Raw genomic sequence first — 16,633 nt, 5'->3', positions numbered from 1 at the left:
TATCAAATATCTCTTGACGTCTTTTATTATCTAAGTTGCACGTATGAGACCATTTAAGCTTCATTCATAAAATTGAAGTAATTATTATTATTTTGGTTAATAATATTAACTCTAAAAAAAAAGTAGAGTTTTCAAGATGTTAACAATTTCTATCATACACGTGAGGTAATTGCTCTTCTCCCTTTTAAAATTGTTCATTCCCTTAAAAATGTTCGATGTGAGTTAACTCATACTCGACTTTTTCAACGTGAGTTAATTCATGTCGGACATTTTTCAACTTGAGTACCAAAAACAAAAGGGGAGAAGGGCAATTCCCTGCACATGATCTCATCATTGGGCTCATATGAGCCCAAGAAAATAATCCAAGCCCATAACTTGTTGTCCTTCCCAACCCTATAGGAATCCAAAAACTCAAAAAAGAAGAAATAGAAAAACCCACCATAACCTCCTCCGGTGCTCGTCCCTAATGATGTCCGCCGCCAGATGTTTCCTTCGCTCCGCCGCTTCTCGCGCAAATCTGGCTGCCGGAGCCAAACCTAGACCTACATGCTCAATGTTTCGGATCCCAAAACAAACCTCAATTTCCAATCGCATTTCAAGGTAACAACATTCAATCTCAATTTCAACAATAGTTTACTCGAATTTGATGAAAAAATTTGTTGTTTAGATTGCCGGTGGAGATGAGTTCCGGCGTGGAGTCGTTGCTTCCATATCACACTGCAACAGCTTCTGCATTGCTCACTTCAATGCTTTCAGTTTCTCGCCACTCTTACGGCTGGACTCCGGAAGGTAAATAATTTCCTTGCCTCAATTATTGTTTAACTATCTTCGCCGATTTTGCACTTGTTTGGTTGCTTGTTTCATGTGGGAGTTGCAAATGAAAAAACTTGTTCTTCACATGATAATATATATGAAATGCTGAAAAAGACTGTGACAGTTCAATTAAGCTTGGAACAAAGTTTGTATAGACTTTACATGTTGACTCTAGGGCTTGTTTGGATTGACTTATTTAAGCTTATATACGTGAGCACTTGTGACACTATTTAGGGGCCGTTTGGAATAGCTTATTTTCCAGCTTATGCAAATAAATAAGTTGTTGTGTTAATTCATAAGTTCTCGGTAACGAAAATTGTATCTTCGTAAGCTGTTTTTTCATTGACTACCTTGACAAGATTATGAATAATACATCAAAGTTTATTTATTTGCATAAGCTGTTTTGCATAAGCTCAAAAATAAGCCAATTCAGACGGGCTCTTAAACTGATGACAACAGCTCATGCTATATCCATAAGCTGTATAGCTGTTTTCAACATATTTCCATGAGCTCTCAGGGATAGCTTATGTAAACAACTTATAGATTATACCGAAACAATTTGACTTTATTTTATCTTGTGTTATGGAAATAGCTTATTCATACACCCTTATGCTTTAAGCTTCAAAATAAGTTGTTTATCCAAACGGGGTCCTAATTGTCCGTGTGTTTTCCCCCCTTCATTTGGTAGAAGATTTAGTGTCTAGAATATGGGGGGTAAAATATTTTTGTTTGTCCTCTTTATTACTTAATAATGAAATTAATCAGACATGTAGAAGTTTCCGTAAAAATGAATTTTTGATACACTATTAAAGTCAGTCAAGTGCTTTCATAATGATACAATGAAATATTGCTGTAATAGCTTAAGTTTTTTTCCTCTTATTAACTTAGGCCTTTTTTCGTATTGATATAAATGTTAACCTTGTTGGCTCCATCTTTGTTTGTTTTACTTTTTCAATTTTACCTTTTTTGGATGGGGAGGGAAAGTCTGTGTCATTGAGAAAATATAGGGTTTGGGTGCATATGACCAACTATTTTTACTGTTCAAACATTATCAACTTTTTTTCCTTTGAATTAGGATCTTTCTCTTGCTCTCACAATGAAAGGATGTTATTTTTTCCCCTTTGTAGGGCAAGAGAAGACTAGATGAAGAGCGAGCATCAAAGATGGTGTGACATGGATTTATTTCAAATTTTAGGTTTTGAAGCATTGAGAACTTGTCATCCGTAGATTAGTGAGAGAATGAAATTTCTAAATTGAATGTAAAATTGGATTTTGAACACCATATCTCATAAAAACTGATGTGTGGCTATGGTGGAATTTAATGGTATTTCTTAGTAACTTCCCAATCACAATAATTTGTCAGTAACTACTTATTTTAACAAAGTGCTGTCATTTTGAGCTATTGAGCAATTCACCTCTCCCTCTGTCTCTTTCGTTCTCTCTTATAAGATCCATTATGGATTGTGTTATTTAGTGCTTTCCATATTTCAAAATGCCTAGACCTTTTTCTATAAATAAATGAACATTCACTTAGAGATAATCATCTGAAGACCATACTGATTGATTGTATTCACTCAGATTGCAATGATGATGTATGATGAATGACAAGAGGGTTCGGGCAAAGTTTTATGTAGGTGCGCTCTGAATAAGGTGTTCAAATAATTTTTTCTTTTGGGATTTTGAATTGTTCATATAAGCTGTGATGTCAATGAGCATTTGCTGAGAATATACAAAAGACAGTAAATTAGCAACAACCAATGTCGACTGTATCATTTTGTAGACTAATTTCTAGATACAATTTGTATGATCACTGCATTTTGGTTCTGTATTCAAGCTTGACGGATTTATTGTATGTTGTGTATTGCAATGGAAGTGCTGATGCATGCAGTATAAGAATATTGATTAACTATCTTAACACACTTAATGTTAATGGTCCATCGAATTTGTGACTAACCTAGATGCAAAGTGACTGTTATGTTCCTTCCGAAAAAATTTGTTTGATGCAGTGAAAAAACATTAGTATGATGTTGTAATGTTAAACTTGTAACTGCCTGTTTAATATTCATCTGAGTTTTAATTCTTGTTGACTAAAATACGGAAAATATAATCTTGAGCAAGATCCTGGATGCTATAATTTTTTGCCTTACTTTGAATTTTTAGAATTAAGCGTGTCTCTATAAAAGGAACAATGTGTTCAAATCAAATCGTTCTATTTTTCTGCTGCCACCCCAAAGCATTATATATATTTCCTCATCTTTGTGCAACACCCTATTTTGACATTGCTGTTTTCTTGTTTAGGCTCGTGATCACATTTTGGGGCTTGGGGACTACCCATGTAATGTTTCTGTCATTTCATCTTGATTTGCATCGATAGATTAAGTTTTGTATCTAAACGATTTGCAATTTATAAAATTACAATTGTACGTTACCATGATCTTGTAATTATGTTGGTCATTTGATTTGATTATGTGTGGTAGTGTATGGTTTAAGTTTCTTAAATTGTTTCCTTTTTGCATTCTAGATGAATGTTTGCTGTTATTCGGTGCGGTTCATTGCGCGTACTTTCTGTGGATTTCAGTTTACTTTGTTAGGCCTTCTTAGCGGATTCTCATAGGTTGAATGTAAAATCTCAAGAATTAAATTGTACAAGCATCCAAAGCTGGTGGCATGCTTAGGTATGATTGTTATTTTATTTAATCACCACTGCAACATTTCTTCCCTGCAAGTTACAACGATTTATTTCACCCTGATGATTCAAGAGTTATTGCTTGATTTTTGGCAATGATACCCTGGTTTTCGATGGGGTACAAGCACACTTTAGACTAAGTAGCTTATCCAGATGAAGTGTATGTTTGTTTTGACGGTACCTTAAGCGTGAACACGCGATGAGTTAAGCTATAAATTTTATTACTTCTATGGTGTCAATGAGTCAAACTCTCTCAAACATGCGCTAATACAAGCAGTGAAAATACATCAGGTGTGCTAAATATATTTAAAAGCAAATGTAGTCTACCACGTTTAACCACCTAAATGTCTTCTTCTTCTTCCTGTTGTTTTACAACTTTTGTGAAACAAGATTTGAACTAAAAGTCTTGCTTAGCATCAAATGTGTGACCATATGATTCCTAGCATATCATGCAATTTGAATGAAACAAAGTAACAAAATCATTAATAAACAATACCTTCATTTGTGAACAAAATTCTTACATTTGCAAAAACATTGTCACGATCTCATTGTAATGTTTATTTCTTTGAAAGGCTCGTTGTAATGTGTATTGATTATTGAACAATGCGGATCGCTTATGCTAGGGTTGTCTATTTAACAATGTAACCTATCACTCGTGTTTACTTTTATAGCTTTGACGAGGATTGATAGCGGTTATTAAATTGAAAAGCAGTCACTATGACATTAGACTTTTCCTTAAGTCACCCAAAATCAATTTCCACATAGAATATCTGGTTTTTTTTTTTTTTAATAAGGTAAATTAACCCACCTAAATTGAAGAATAACTAACCGGATCTTATTTCACATTTCTTATCATTTTCACCGAATAATCACCATATTCATAATTTATTCCATTTTAAGAAATTTCAATGGTTTTATGATTTTTCTTGCCCGTCTAATATAGATCCTCTTAAAGTGGTCCAGCTGCGGTCCCTTAATTTTGAAGGGTTATAACCTATATGTAATTGTAACTCCAAATTATTTTTAAAGAGTAAAATTTGAAATATAACTACATAGGGTTAAAACACTGAACCTCATCTCCAAAATGAGTAAACAATGGTAAAAAAAATCAAACCCAATGAAAAAGGAAAATTCACCTAAATATATATCGGCCAATTCTTTTGCAAACACTATCATTATTTTCCATTTACATTTAAGATTTTTGGCATTTAGGATCATTTTAATTTTTAAAGTGTCGGCTGACAACGAGTTGTTGAGCTTGGTTGAGAATGCTGCTGGATTACTCCCTTGAAGGAGTTGAAGGTGATGCCTCAACCAGAAAGGGAAAGGGAGCAATAGAAAAGAAACGAATTTGAATCTTGTTCAAGGTTTGCACGATGTCATGAACATCTGCAAAAGCTGTTTTCCAAAAAATAGGAATCAACTGCTGAATGCATTGCAGAAGGGATGTCTCTTGCTATTAAAAAAATTAGAAATAAAAACACAATTTGAAAGATCGTTTACAAGTGGTTGAACTTTGGACCAGGTGCATGTTAGAGGCACCATGTATTTTTAGCTAAAATGGAGTATTAAACCCTTAAAATTTTAAAGTTGATGTCAATCAGTTTACTTAATATTGCTGTCAGTGAGCAAATATGCATTTCTATCATGCCAAGTGAAAGAAAAAGGCAACAATATGCCTTTCAAATTAGCCAAATGAGACAAAATCCAAGGCACGGATGAGCAAAAATTATTGACGATGTCAAGTTATATGCGAAAAAGACGGGACAACTTAAACAAGCTTTTGTTGTTGCAGCTGTAGTCATAGACTCACTAAAGGATTCCTACAAATCAAATAGTCCCTACAACTGCAGTACCATGCTACAATTGTGGAGGATCCAATTTTCTGTGTACTGGTGTTGAGGTGGCTGGTTGGGATTCCTTGATAGTTAAGGGATTAAAAAGGACGACGTTAAGATAAACATAAGCCAATATAGACATTTTTATGTCTATTATTTTTCTGGTAAACCAATTTGAGCATTCTCAATTCTTGTGATTAGGAGGATTCCAAGCCAATTCTATGTGTATTCGCTTATAATTGCAAGACAATGGATTGTAAAATTTGAAGAAACATATTGATGATAATCATTTTAGCATTATCATATTTTTTTCAAGTTAACTGGAGACACTTATAGATAGCAAATACTGATCGCTTAACATTGTTCAAGTAACATAAACTTAATCCTAAAATGAAGTCAAAATCCAGTCTAATTAAAGTGAAAATGTATACGCCAGTTAAGTTTTACCATATCAGCACAAACAAAAGATAGGTAGTTGCCCTCTTTAACTATGAATTACTCTTCTACCGCGTTCACCAATTCATATTCAATGAGAGATAGGTTGTTATCCTCTTTAACAACGAACTCTGCAGGGTCAGTGACCTCAATGCGCCCCCATTTGTCAACGGCCAGCCTCATTGATCCCTTAAACATGTCGATCTTTGAATTGCGAATGATTACTGTATTTCCAGCCTTCATAAGCTCAACTGCAAAGACACAAAATCACGCATTCTAATCACATAAGTTTGTTCCTTATACTGATTAGTCCTAATATCCATGCAATATAACCAATCAATAAAAACATATCTTAGATGACTTCCACTAAAAGAAACCACTGATGTTGCAGGGTGTCGCAGTCAATTGCAAATTGTGGTTACTGAGACATAAAAATATCTCGATGTCGCAGTTCATAACTTGATCATAGACCATATTTTAAAACACTTATATGCAAATGCTTGTGCATAAGGAGTGTAATCACCACAAAGAAAATAAACTACAAACCTACTTGGATAAACAACTTGTTTTAGAGCTTATAGTATAGTCATGTAAGTGGTGCTCTTAAGAATGAGTTAGTTCTATAACATGGTAATATAAAGGCAAACTGTTTTTGTACAATCTTAAGTTGTTTTCATAAGCTATCCCACAGAGTTTATGGAAATAAACAGAAAGCAGCTTGTGAACATCTCATGAACTACTTACATAAATTCTCCCAAATAGTGTCACAGGTGTCTATGTCAGCAGATAAACTTAATTAAGCCAATCCAAACAACCCTACTTACTCAAAGTTTTGCTTATTGAAGAAGGAATGAATGAGAATGAAAATAAAGATGAAAAAAACAATGTCTTTTCACATACATATATTGCCAATATGCATCACAATTTCATAATCCTACTCCCATTTTCCTTCCTCTCTAAACTCGTGACATGATATCTCCATTTCCTATCTCCTAAAGCCCTACCAATGAATCATAACCTTTACACTCTAGAGGGAAAAAAACGCTTATTTGTGAAAAAATTCCTTCCTCTCTAAACTCTCATTAGAATCAATATAGAAACAGTTAGGTCTTCATTATCAGTATAAAAAGAGCTAAAAATTAGCCTAAAAAATCAACAAAATTTTTGTTGCAAAAAAATGCTGTAAAAGGGGATCTAAAATAAACATTGGATCGATCCTATGAATGGCAAAAGCATGTTAGATCCGAGTAACAATAGCAAAATGGGTGTAACAATCAGCAACTAAGAACCTTATTAACACTAATTTAGATTTTGGATATAAAATAAGAAACCTAATCCCAAAAAATGTAGATCGAAATTAAAAAACCCCAAATGAATAAAAAAAATCAAAATTTAAACAAATAAAACACGACCCGCATAAAAAGTTATCATTTTTAAGAATGGGTAATCAAAATAATGAAAAAGAACCTTGTTCATTGCGAGCGGTGAAAATGATGGTACCAGTTTCATCACCGATGAGACACTCAGAGATAAGAGTAGGACGAACAATACCACGAGAAGATGAAGAAGGTCTTGTTCCTCCACCTTTTTGCAGAACAGTTTCGGAGGTTAAAACCTTAGCAATCAAAGTGTGTCCGTTTGTTCCAGGTTTCATCTGATCCACTTTTGTGAAAGTGGGTTTTCTCTTTGCGGGTTTGGTTCCATCTTCTTGTGAAACAACATTCGATGATGCCATTGTTTTGTTTTTCACTTTTTCTTTGTCTTTGTCTTTGATTTGATACCAAACAAACCCAACAGAGTTTCTGTATTTAAACGAAGTCTCACTGATACTATCTTCTCAGTTCTCCCAGATTGATGCGTTTTTTCGTTTGGTAAAGTTTTATCCAAGGATAAATATATTTTTGGTTCTTATAAATATACCAACTTTTCGTTTTAGTTCGTCTAAAATTTTCTTTTAACTTTTAGTTCCTATGAAATTTTGAATCCTTACTTTTGGTCCCTATTTTAAAGTAAATTTTAGTATTTTTTCATGAAATTGTACATAAATATGTAAATATTGTAAAAACATTTCCATAAAAAATTTAGAATTTTTTAAGTAAACATAAATTAAATATGAATTTTTAACCATAAAAAATATAAAAATTCATATTTTATTAAAAAAATTCTAATTTTTTTAGAGAAATTCTTATAATATTATGAATTTTTTTGGAAAATTTGATTCAAAAATATGAATTCTACATATGAGTTTACTTTAAAAGAGGGACCAAAAGTGAAGATGGAAAATTTTTAAAGGACTAAAACGAAAAGTTTGTATATTTATAGGGAGCAAAAACATATTTTAATCCTTTTATTTATTACAAAATTAATGAAATCTATTGCACCTCTCAAGCCACATCGTTTAGTTTGCTAGCCAATTATCACATGCCACGTAACATTTCTTAAACAAGCGTTCCAACTTTCAATTACTCCATCCGTCTCTTAGAAGATGATCTATTTGACAATATACATTATTGACTTGACATACTTTGACCATATTTTTCTACTAAATCACAAAGATAAATAATATCATGTAAAATATTGTTGGATTCGTCTCTATTAATATTTTTAAAATATTACATTTTCATAATTTTTTTTATTAAAGAATTAAAGATATTAAAGATAAAACATATGCATTGATATGTGTGTCGGAGTCAACTAGCTCATCTAGTATGGAACGGAGGAAGTATGATATTCATGTTCCCTTCATATTTATGGTATGTTACTTTGTCGTCCTTCTACTTGATCAAATGGAGAGTAAATTTTACACATCTAAATTTTAATATTCAACTGTGTGAAATGAACTTTTTAAATCTCAAATTTTAAAATTTAGATGTGTAAAGAATCCACATGTGTAAAAAGTCTTGAAAGATGCATTTGCGTTGATAATACAGAATGAACGTACGTAAACTATTATGAGACATCCTTCCACCATATCAAAGTTGAATCTGTAGATCAAGCACTTTAAGATTTTTTTTTTTTTTGTGTGATACTTTTTTTATAAGACGCTTGTTGTGTGCTGTACTTAAAGACATGTGCGCTCTATTCATAAAGGCACCTTGGCAAACCGTACAGGGTTCAATTGTTAGGTTATCGTGGACATCATCGCCCCCAACATTTTATGGTCCTTATGCCAATTTTAAGAAAAGGGCTCCTTTATATAATTTTATCATAATTTTTTCTATAAAATGGTGAATGGGATATGCATTAATCATGACAGTTGACATCTCAATTACGCTGTCGTCCTAAGTCACTGCAATACCACAATACGATGTTTTGAAACCCATTTATGGTGACGCCCAAAACACTTTGCCAAATACACATTGTTCTATAAATTATTAATTAAAAAAATAACAAAACATTTTTTTTTAGGGGTAGAACCAAATCAGACAAGGCTAAGTAAGACGGTGGGTGGACATACGAGGCTTTATATCAATTTTATTATCAAATTTTATAATTTACCTGATTTACTACCTCTAAAAAATTTCAAAGAACTTCATAATCATTTATCATCATAAATATATAATAGTATAAAATACACTTCCCCCGTACTCAATAACAGGAAACCATTTTATCATTTGTCAATAAAATACAATATTTTTCTTATAAAAAAATCACACAAGACTAAATTTGGTGTCGCAAGCATGAAATTTTCATGATGAAAGTCATATTTTATTATAAAATCAAAATACAAATTCAGTTGCTTCAATTTGAAACACCAAAAAGCATCCTCAAAATAAAAATATATTTAATCTCTGAAAAGGAATAGAGATTTTGTTTTTTACGTGTTGTTTCTGCATTTTACGTTTTAATTATAAGTTTAGCGTTTTGGCCAATGTTGGGGGTTGTGAAATGGAAGCGTTGGGCTGTGAAAATGAAATGTTGTTGAGTTGTAAAATACACATGGTGAAGGGCTACCGGGCTGAAGACCGATAAATAGTTGGGCCCTCTTTGCAATTTTTTATATATATACCCCCTATAAAAGAATTATTTCAATATATGCTCCCTTTATAAAAATAAAAAAAAATAAAAAAATACTTTTTGGATAGACATGGACCCTAAACCACCACACCTCCGAATTATGCCTTGGACCAGCCCTAATTGTGAACAACATATATATTTGTGGGTGTGTGTGCGCGCATGCATGCATCCATACAAGTGTGTAACTTATATAAAATAAATAAAAATAGGAAATTATGTCTTGTTTAGAGTTTGCTAGCTAGATAATAAAGTATTTGAGCTTAAGATATAATTGTGAACTCATCATGTAGTCAAATTATGCTTGAGTAGCTCCACATGTCAAAGCATCAATAGCAATAACCAATGGTTTCACCAACAGCAATTTATCATGAATTAAGATGTACAGAAATAAAGTCACATTTGTGGTTAGTATGTTCAAAGAAACTTTAACTCTTGAGACCTTGGTCCGGCAGTGAATATAGCCACTCGAAAAATTTATCACTAATTGTAAGATCGTAGACCATTAGAATTTTGAACCTTCCCTCCCTAAACAACAAAAAAAAAAAAAAAAAAAAAAAAAAAAAAAAAAAAAAAAAAATTGAACCTTACAATAAGATAGTTTAGGACATAATGGAGCATTCTAATTGTTTTATTTCATTAATCTTATTCAGACAGATAATTGTTGCATTGACATGTTAAATAGATAACTTTTTGATTTATTGAGTTGGAGGAAATCCATATTAGATACTGGTAAGGAAGTTTTAATGTGGATGATAGTAGTTAATTAGGTTTTGTTTCACAAGGGAGGTACTTCTTGTTAAGGATTCAAAAGTGAAAACAATTGACAACTTTCATGTTAAAGTAATTGTTTTTTATGTTTTAATGTGTTGAATGAACAAATTATGAGATAAAAATTTTATTTTAAATTTTTTATCATTCACATGTTTGTTACTCCAAATTATATATACAAATTTTCACCGTTGTTTAACTGTGATGATATCTATCGAAGAATATATGAGATATCTCTTAGGATTTTCCCCTCCTAATAGATATATAAGAATTTGTGAGATACATAAGGTAGGATTTTCACCGTTGTTGTGAAGATATCTATCAAATAATATGTTGAAGGGCCTTTTGAGACCAATTAGCAAACATTTAAATTTGGAATTATCATATATAAATTACATAAAATTTATGAAAAATAATATTTTTATAATTATTTTGTAATAACTTTTTTCTCTAATGCTCGCGTTATGTTTTTAAATTTTCTCTGATTTCCGTATCAATTCTATTTTTCTTATAAAATTTATAATTGTCCTAAAAATTATCACACAAATGATTATTTAAATAACACACTTCAAAGTTTATAATGTTGTTGACACGTTGGAATGGAGACAACTTCATGGATGTTGGTTGCTGTTTAATTAGTTTTCAATAATAAAAATGGTACGGGGTAATCAAGTTGTTTGGACTCCAGTGACGAGAAGCTCCTTCCAATGACGTATCCGGGAAATACTGGATTCGATTCTTATAAAAAACAACGCTTGACCAGTACGCATGCCTCCACGCACGAATCAGATTAGTTGCTCACCAATGGTGGGTCGAAAACCAGTAAAAAAAAAATGGTACGGGGATGACTGATGTGGACGAGCCTACAAGGAGAAATGCTTGGACTCAACGATGCCACGTTAATTTCTTGATACATTTTTTCATCATAAGAAAAAGAATATTTATGTTATGTATCTAATCTAACCCTTCCAGGATTTAAATTTAAACAGATGAAAACACTTTGAATTTTTTACTTAAAGAGCCATGTCAGCTGACCTTTTAATTTAAAAGTAAAAAAAGTTTTTTTTTTTGAAAGAAAAAGTATAAAAGGAGGTGGTTTTTCATGATTTGCTTAAAGAGCCATGTTATTTTGATTCAAAATATTAAGAACATTCTTCAATCACGTTAAGTTACTAGTCCCTCTCTTCCAAATTGTACAACGTATTTGACATTTCACACATATTAAAAAATATAATTAATATTATGTGGGAAAGAGATATTATGAGTTGTTTTACAAAATTATTCTTAATAAATGATATGGAAAAGACAGATAAATGAATTGAAAGAAGAGAGAGTAATAAATAGTTAAAAGACCTTAAAAATATAATAGAAAAAGTAACATTAATATTTCATTGACAAAATTTTTTTATTGATATTGTAAAACGACATATAAATTGAAACAAATATTTGTTTTTAAACTGAGATAAAATTTGGAACCGAGGGAGTAACATTTTTTTGTCAATTGAATTATTGTGTTGAATTCTTGGCCAAGTTGAGACTTCAGAATCACCTCAAATTTATAATTACATGATCTCTAAATCTCTCAAAGATCGTGATCTTCATACTAACTCTATAGAAGAGTAATTATTTTTCCTGTTTCTTCCCTTTTTTTTTCCTCACATCCTTTTTCATTTAACTTCGTAACAAGGGCCAAACAACCTATGAAAGAACTTTAGGTTTCAAAATTTTGGATGAAAAAGAAAGTCTCTTAAAAATTATTTTTGTTATAAATATATTATATGACAGAAAAATTATAAACATTTGTATAACATATCTGATTACCAAAAAAGAATTATATTTTTAAAGACCACATAAAATTTTTGCTTTAGACCTCATACTCTGGTCGGCCATCCTCCTAACAACAAAGAATCATTTCATAAAAAAATATTATGTATGAAACAATTTTCTAAATTTTTCTTTAAAAAACATTTACCACATTATTAATCATAACAAATTGTCCTCGTGAGCTAAGCTAGGTTGGTTGGGACAATGCATAATATATGCAAGGTCCGACGTTAAATGTTAAATCATAACAAACTGGAATTTTTAAATGTTATTTCGTTTAAACTAATTTTTGATAAATAACATTAACTGTTATTCAGTTTTTTTTAATAATATTCAATTATTTTTATTAAAAATAACCCATTTATATTGATTGCACTATACATTAGAAATCCTCTAATTATTTGCTCTAGAAGAACCCCCGTGAATTTCAACCTTCTATGCCTTTAAAAGGCATGCCACCAGGGGCGGAGGCAGTGTGAAACATGTAACGCCCTAGTTGTTTATTTATTTAATTATTTTATTATGTGGAGTATATATATATATATATATATATATATATATATAATTATATATGAGGTTTGGTGATTTATGTGGAGCATATGCATATATTTATATATATGTGATTTTTGAGTGTTTTATGTGGTGTATTATTTTATTATATGGTTTATTTAATAATAATTAGAATAAGTATGAAATAATAATTATTTTGGTGTTTGGGGAATTAATTGGAGTTAGTAGAAATTATGTGGAGTTAAGTGTAAATAGAAGGGAGTTACATTAAGTGGGAAGTTAATACAGAGAAGTTAGAAAAACAGTTTCACGTAGAACCAGTTTTGGGAGGAAGCAAGAGAGAACCAAGGAAGAACCTAGAGTTGATTATTGTTGTGCATTTCTTTCTGCAATTCTAAGGTAAGGGTGAGGTTTACTTCAAGAGTGTAGTTATTAAATTCTAATTTTGTATTTAACAGGTTTTGATGAGGAATTGGGAATTTGGGGTTTTATGATAGAATGATGATTTTGAAGTTGTAAGCATGTTTTTGATGTTAGAATTAGGTTCTGGTTGCATAGAACACTTAATTATGTATCTGTAAACTGATTTGGGGAGTGATTGGAAGGAAAATGAGATTTTTGGGAAAAACCAGTTTTCTGCCCGTACAGAAGTTCATCGCTCGCCTCGCGAGTAGCTGTGCTCGCCATGGCGAGTGAGCAACTTCATAGCTCGCCTCGCGAGCAGTCCAACTCGCCATGGCGAGTAGCCCATAATAAAACTTGATTTTTGAAAAGTTGTTATAAGATGTTTTGGGGATGGTTTAAGGTACCTAGATGATTTTAACGATGAATGGTGAAAGTTTTAGGTTAAAAAGATGAGTAGGGAACTTAGAATTTGGATTTGAGTAAGAAAATGGCATTTTTCCCGAGAGCACCTGATTTTTCACTCGCCTTGAGTTCGCCTTGAACTCGCCACGGCGAGCTACTGTTTTTGTGAACTCGCCATGGCGAGCAGATGTGCTCGCGAGGCGAGTTGCACAGTTTCTGAGTGTTGACTTGCTTGCATGATTAGTAGTGGTTGGTGTTGTTGTATTTGAGCATGGTTGTATATAATTATACATTATTTTGGTTGATTGGATTGTTGGATTGATGAATACTGATGATGGTTGAAATGTATGTTATTTATTGACTCATACGTATTATTATAGTGGAGTCACATGGAGTTGCATTGCATGGTCAGTTGTATGTAGATATACACAAGTAGGTCCATTGCATATGCATAAAACAGCGGTGAGGGCTTCGGTCCTGGAGTACTAGTTGCTCAACAGCGGTGAGGACTTCGGTCCTGATGAATGCTTTAACCATTCAAAAGCGGTGAGGGCTTCGGTCCTGTTTGGTACCACATGCATATTGCATTTCATTAAGAAGTCTAAGATGGTGTCTTAGCAGTGGTCATGTCATTTGCATGAGTCTTGGTTGTTGATTTCAGTTATTTTCTGATGGATGATGTTGGTGTTGAATATGCATTTATATATATATTCATTGTGATCATGGTGTATTGTTGATGTTGTTGTTGCCTGTGACTTATACATATATTTGTTTACAAGATAAAGTGTTGTTGATTAGGGTGTTAGATTCAATTGATGATTTTAATATCTATATTTATTGTTGTGAATCTCACCCCTTCTGCTTGAAAATGTTGCCCTTCCTATGGGTAACTTGCAGGTGATCCTGAGTAGTAGGTGGTGGCTCAAAGTCGTGTTTAGGGCTCTGATACGTGGGATGGGATTTATCATTTTTATTATTGTTGCTTTTCCTTTCCATGTATCAAATTTTGGAACTTATGGTGTGGAGCCTTTTGTTGTCTTTGAACTATGATGTTGAATTATGTTAAGGCCTTTAATGCCTTAGACTATTGTTGGATGTTCATGAGGTTATGGATTTTGAAAACTATTCCGCTGCTATGTTTTCATAAATAATAAGTTGCTTGATTAAATAGTTTTATTTTCTATTTAAGAAATTTTGAAATGACGTGTAGCATGCCCGTTTGTGGAACTACTCTGATGTATATTTGCTATTTAATTGCTTTTGGGTAACGGGGTGTTACAAAACATGGTGTGGCATATGCCACACCAGTTTCTAATCTTTTTTTTTTTTTTTTTTATATCCATAATTCATAAAAGGCCTGGCACGGGGAGAAGGAAATTAAAAGGCCTGGCATAATTCATTGATTGTGAATTGTTTTTTCATCTTTTCTTTGTCGTGAACCTCAAAACAATTTTTTCATCTTGTGAATTTTTTCATCTTGTTTCATCTCCTCTTCTCCTCCTCTTCTCATTCATTCTACTCTCCTCTTCTCAAAAATCACAATTCACAATCAATGAATCAAATATCTTCTTACAACAAACAAACAAACCTCTCTTTCCACTCTCATCAGTCAACAACATAATTTTCTCTCTTCACTCTAAGTCTAAGCCAAGGTAAGTGAAATAGTCAATTGATTCTCTACTTTCTCATTCATTCTACAGGAAATGAGGAATGAGGGGTGGGAAGACCTTATATCTAGGGTTGTGACAATTTGCACTAAACATGAGATTGATGTACCTGATATGGATGCACCATATATGGAAGGAAAGAAACCTAGGCGAGTCCCTCCGGTTTCTAGTGTTTCTAATTTGCATCATTATAAGAATGATTGTTTGTTTAGTGTTTTAGATTTGCAATTGCAAGAGCTTAATGCTAGGTTTGATGAAGAGAATACCAAACTTTTACAATGTGTTTCATGTTTGAGTCCTGCAAAGTCATTTTCTGCTTTTGATGTGAACAAATTATTGAGGATGGCTGAGCTTTATCCAAATGATTTTGTAGATGTGTCGGAAGTGGAGTTGCGCAGACAACTTCATAATTATGTTAGAAATGTTAAATCTGATCCAAAATTTGCAAAGTTGAAAGGGCTTTCGAATCTTTGTGCAATACTTGTGGAAATAAATAAGTGCAAGACATTTGCTTTGGTTGCAGACAACTCCATAATTATGTTAGAAATGTTAAATCTGATCCAAAATTTGCAAAGTTGAAAGGGCTTCCGATCTTTGTGCAATACTTGTGGAAACAAATAAGTGCAAGACATTTGCTTTGGTTTTTAAGCTTTTGAAGTTGGCTTTGCTCTTGCCGGTTGCAACTGCAAGTGTTGAACGTGTTTTTTCAGCTATGAAGATTGTGAAGAGTCATTTACGTAATAAAATGGGTGATCAATGGTTAAATGATCGGCTTGTAACTTTTATTGAAAGAGATGTTCTTTTCACAATTAGTACTGATGTTATTCTAGCTCATTTTCAACAAATTGATGGCAGACGATTTTCATTGTAATTTAACAAATGTATGGTTAAATGTTTATATATTATTTTTAGTATAATTGTATTATGTCTTGTGTGAACAATGTCATCTTCATTGCCACTAATTAATAGTACATGGATCCTGTCTGTTTCTTACTCGGATGCTTTGACTTTTGATTTGCCTACGCTTCTACACCTATCGTGTACATATGCCGGAGAACAGGAAAATTGGTGTCTTTTGGTAGAAACCAGAGTTTGACTATACATTGCATTCTTACTTCGTTTTCATTCAGTTGCTAATTGACATGTACTGTTCTTTTCCTCTCTACTGTGAATGATTTACAGTCACATGATGTAAGGGCCAGTAAAAATTCAAGTACATTATGATCATGTTATGTTGGTTTTCTATGGGGTGTTTGGAGGTCCTTAAT

The 16,633-nt window shown here is 32.4% G+C and overlaps 3 protein-coding genes across 13 annotated transcripts; 2 read left to right on the top strand and 1 right to left on the bottom strand.

Moving 5' to 3' along the window:
• The first annotated feature begins 374 nt into the window (after positions 1 to 374).
• LOC11446066 (protein NUCLEAR FUSION DEFECTIVE 6, mitochondrial) lies at positions 375 to 3,577 on the top strand. Of its 11 annotated transcripts, none has more exons than XR_003009051.2 (5): positions 379 to 600; positions 668 to 789; positions 2,392 to 2,447; positions 3,112 to 3,148; positions 3,335 to 3,577. XR_003009051.2 is itself a non-coding variant. In XM_024775749.2 (4 exons), exons 1-3 carry the CDS (start codon positions 467 to 469, stop codon positions 2,409 to 2,411), a joined length of 276 nt encoding a protein of 91 aa, XP_024631517.1. In that variant the 5' UTR covers positions 379 to 466; the 3' UTR covers positions 2,412 to 2,447; positions 3,335 to 3,577. The 11 variants fall into 11 exon arrangements, 7 of the variants coding, with proteins under 7 accessions (XP_013462527.1, XP_024631517.1, XP_013462528.1 ...); XR_003009049.2 differs by having other exon boundaries at positions 380 to 600; positions 2,392 to 2,463; XM_024775749.2 differs by lacking the exon at positions 3,112 to 3,148.
• A 2,093-nt stretch (positions 3,578 to 5,670) lies between these two features.
• LOC11446065 (uncharacterized protein At4g28440) lies at positions 5,671 to 7,652 on the bottom strand. Its single transcript, XM_003593583.4, has 2 exons — positions 7,240 to 7,652; positions 5,671 to 6,023 (listed from the first exon to the last, which is right to left on the bottom strand). The coding sequence occupies exons 1-2, from the start codon at positions 7,505 to 7,507 to the stop codon at positions 5,833 to 5,835; spliced, it is 459 nt and encodes a 152-aa protein (XP_003593631.1). The 5' UTR covers positions 7,508 to 7,652; the 3' UTR covers positions 5,671 to 5,832.
• Positions 7,653 to 15,401: 7,749 nt separating this feature from the next.
• LOC112419252 (uncharacterized) lies at positions 15,402 to 16,236 on the top strand. The gene is made up of 2 exons (XM_024776453.1): positions 15,402 to 15,837; positions 15,941 to 16,236. Exons 1-2 carry the CDS (start codon positions 15,402 to 15,404, stop codon positions 16,234 to 16,236), a joined length of 732 nt encoding a protein of 243 aa, XP_024632221.1.
• Positions 16,237 to 16,633: the final 397 nt, after the last annotated feature.

Source organism: Medicago truncatula, chromosome 2 (genome assembly GCF_003473485.1).
Source record: "Medicago truncatula cultivar Jemalong A17 chromosome 2, MtrunA17r5.0-ANR, whole genome shotgun sequence".
NCBI classification, from domain to species: Eukaryota; Viridiplantae; Streptophyta; class Magnoliopsida; order Fabales; family Fabaceae; genus Medicago; species Medicago truncatula.
Note: the sequence above shows the minus strand (reverse complement) of the source record. Positions and strands in the feature narration are given on the sequence as shown.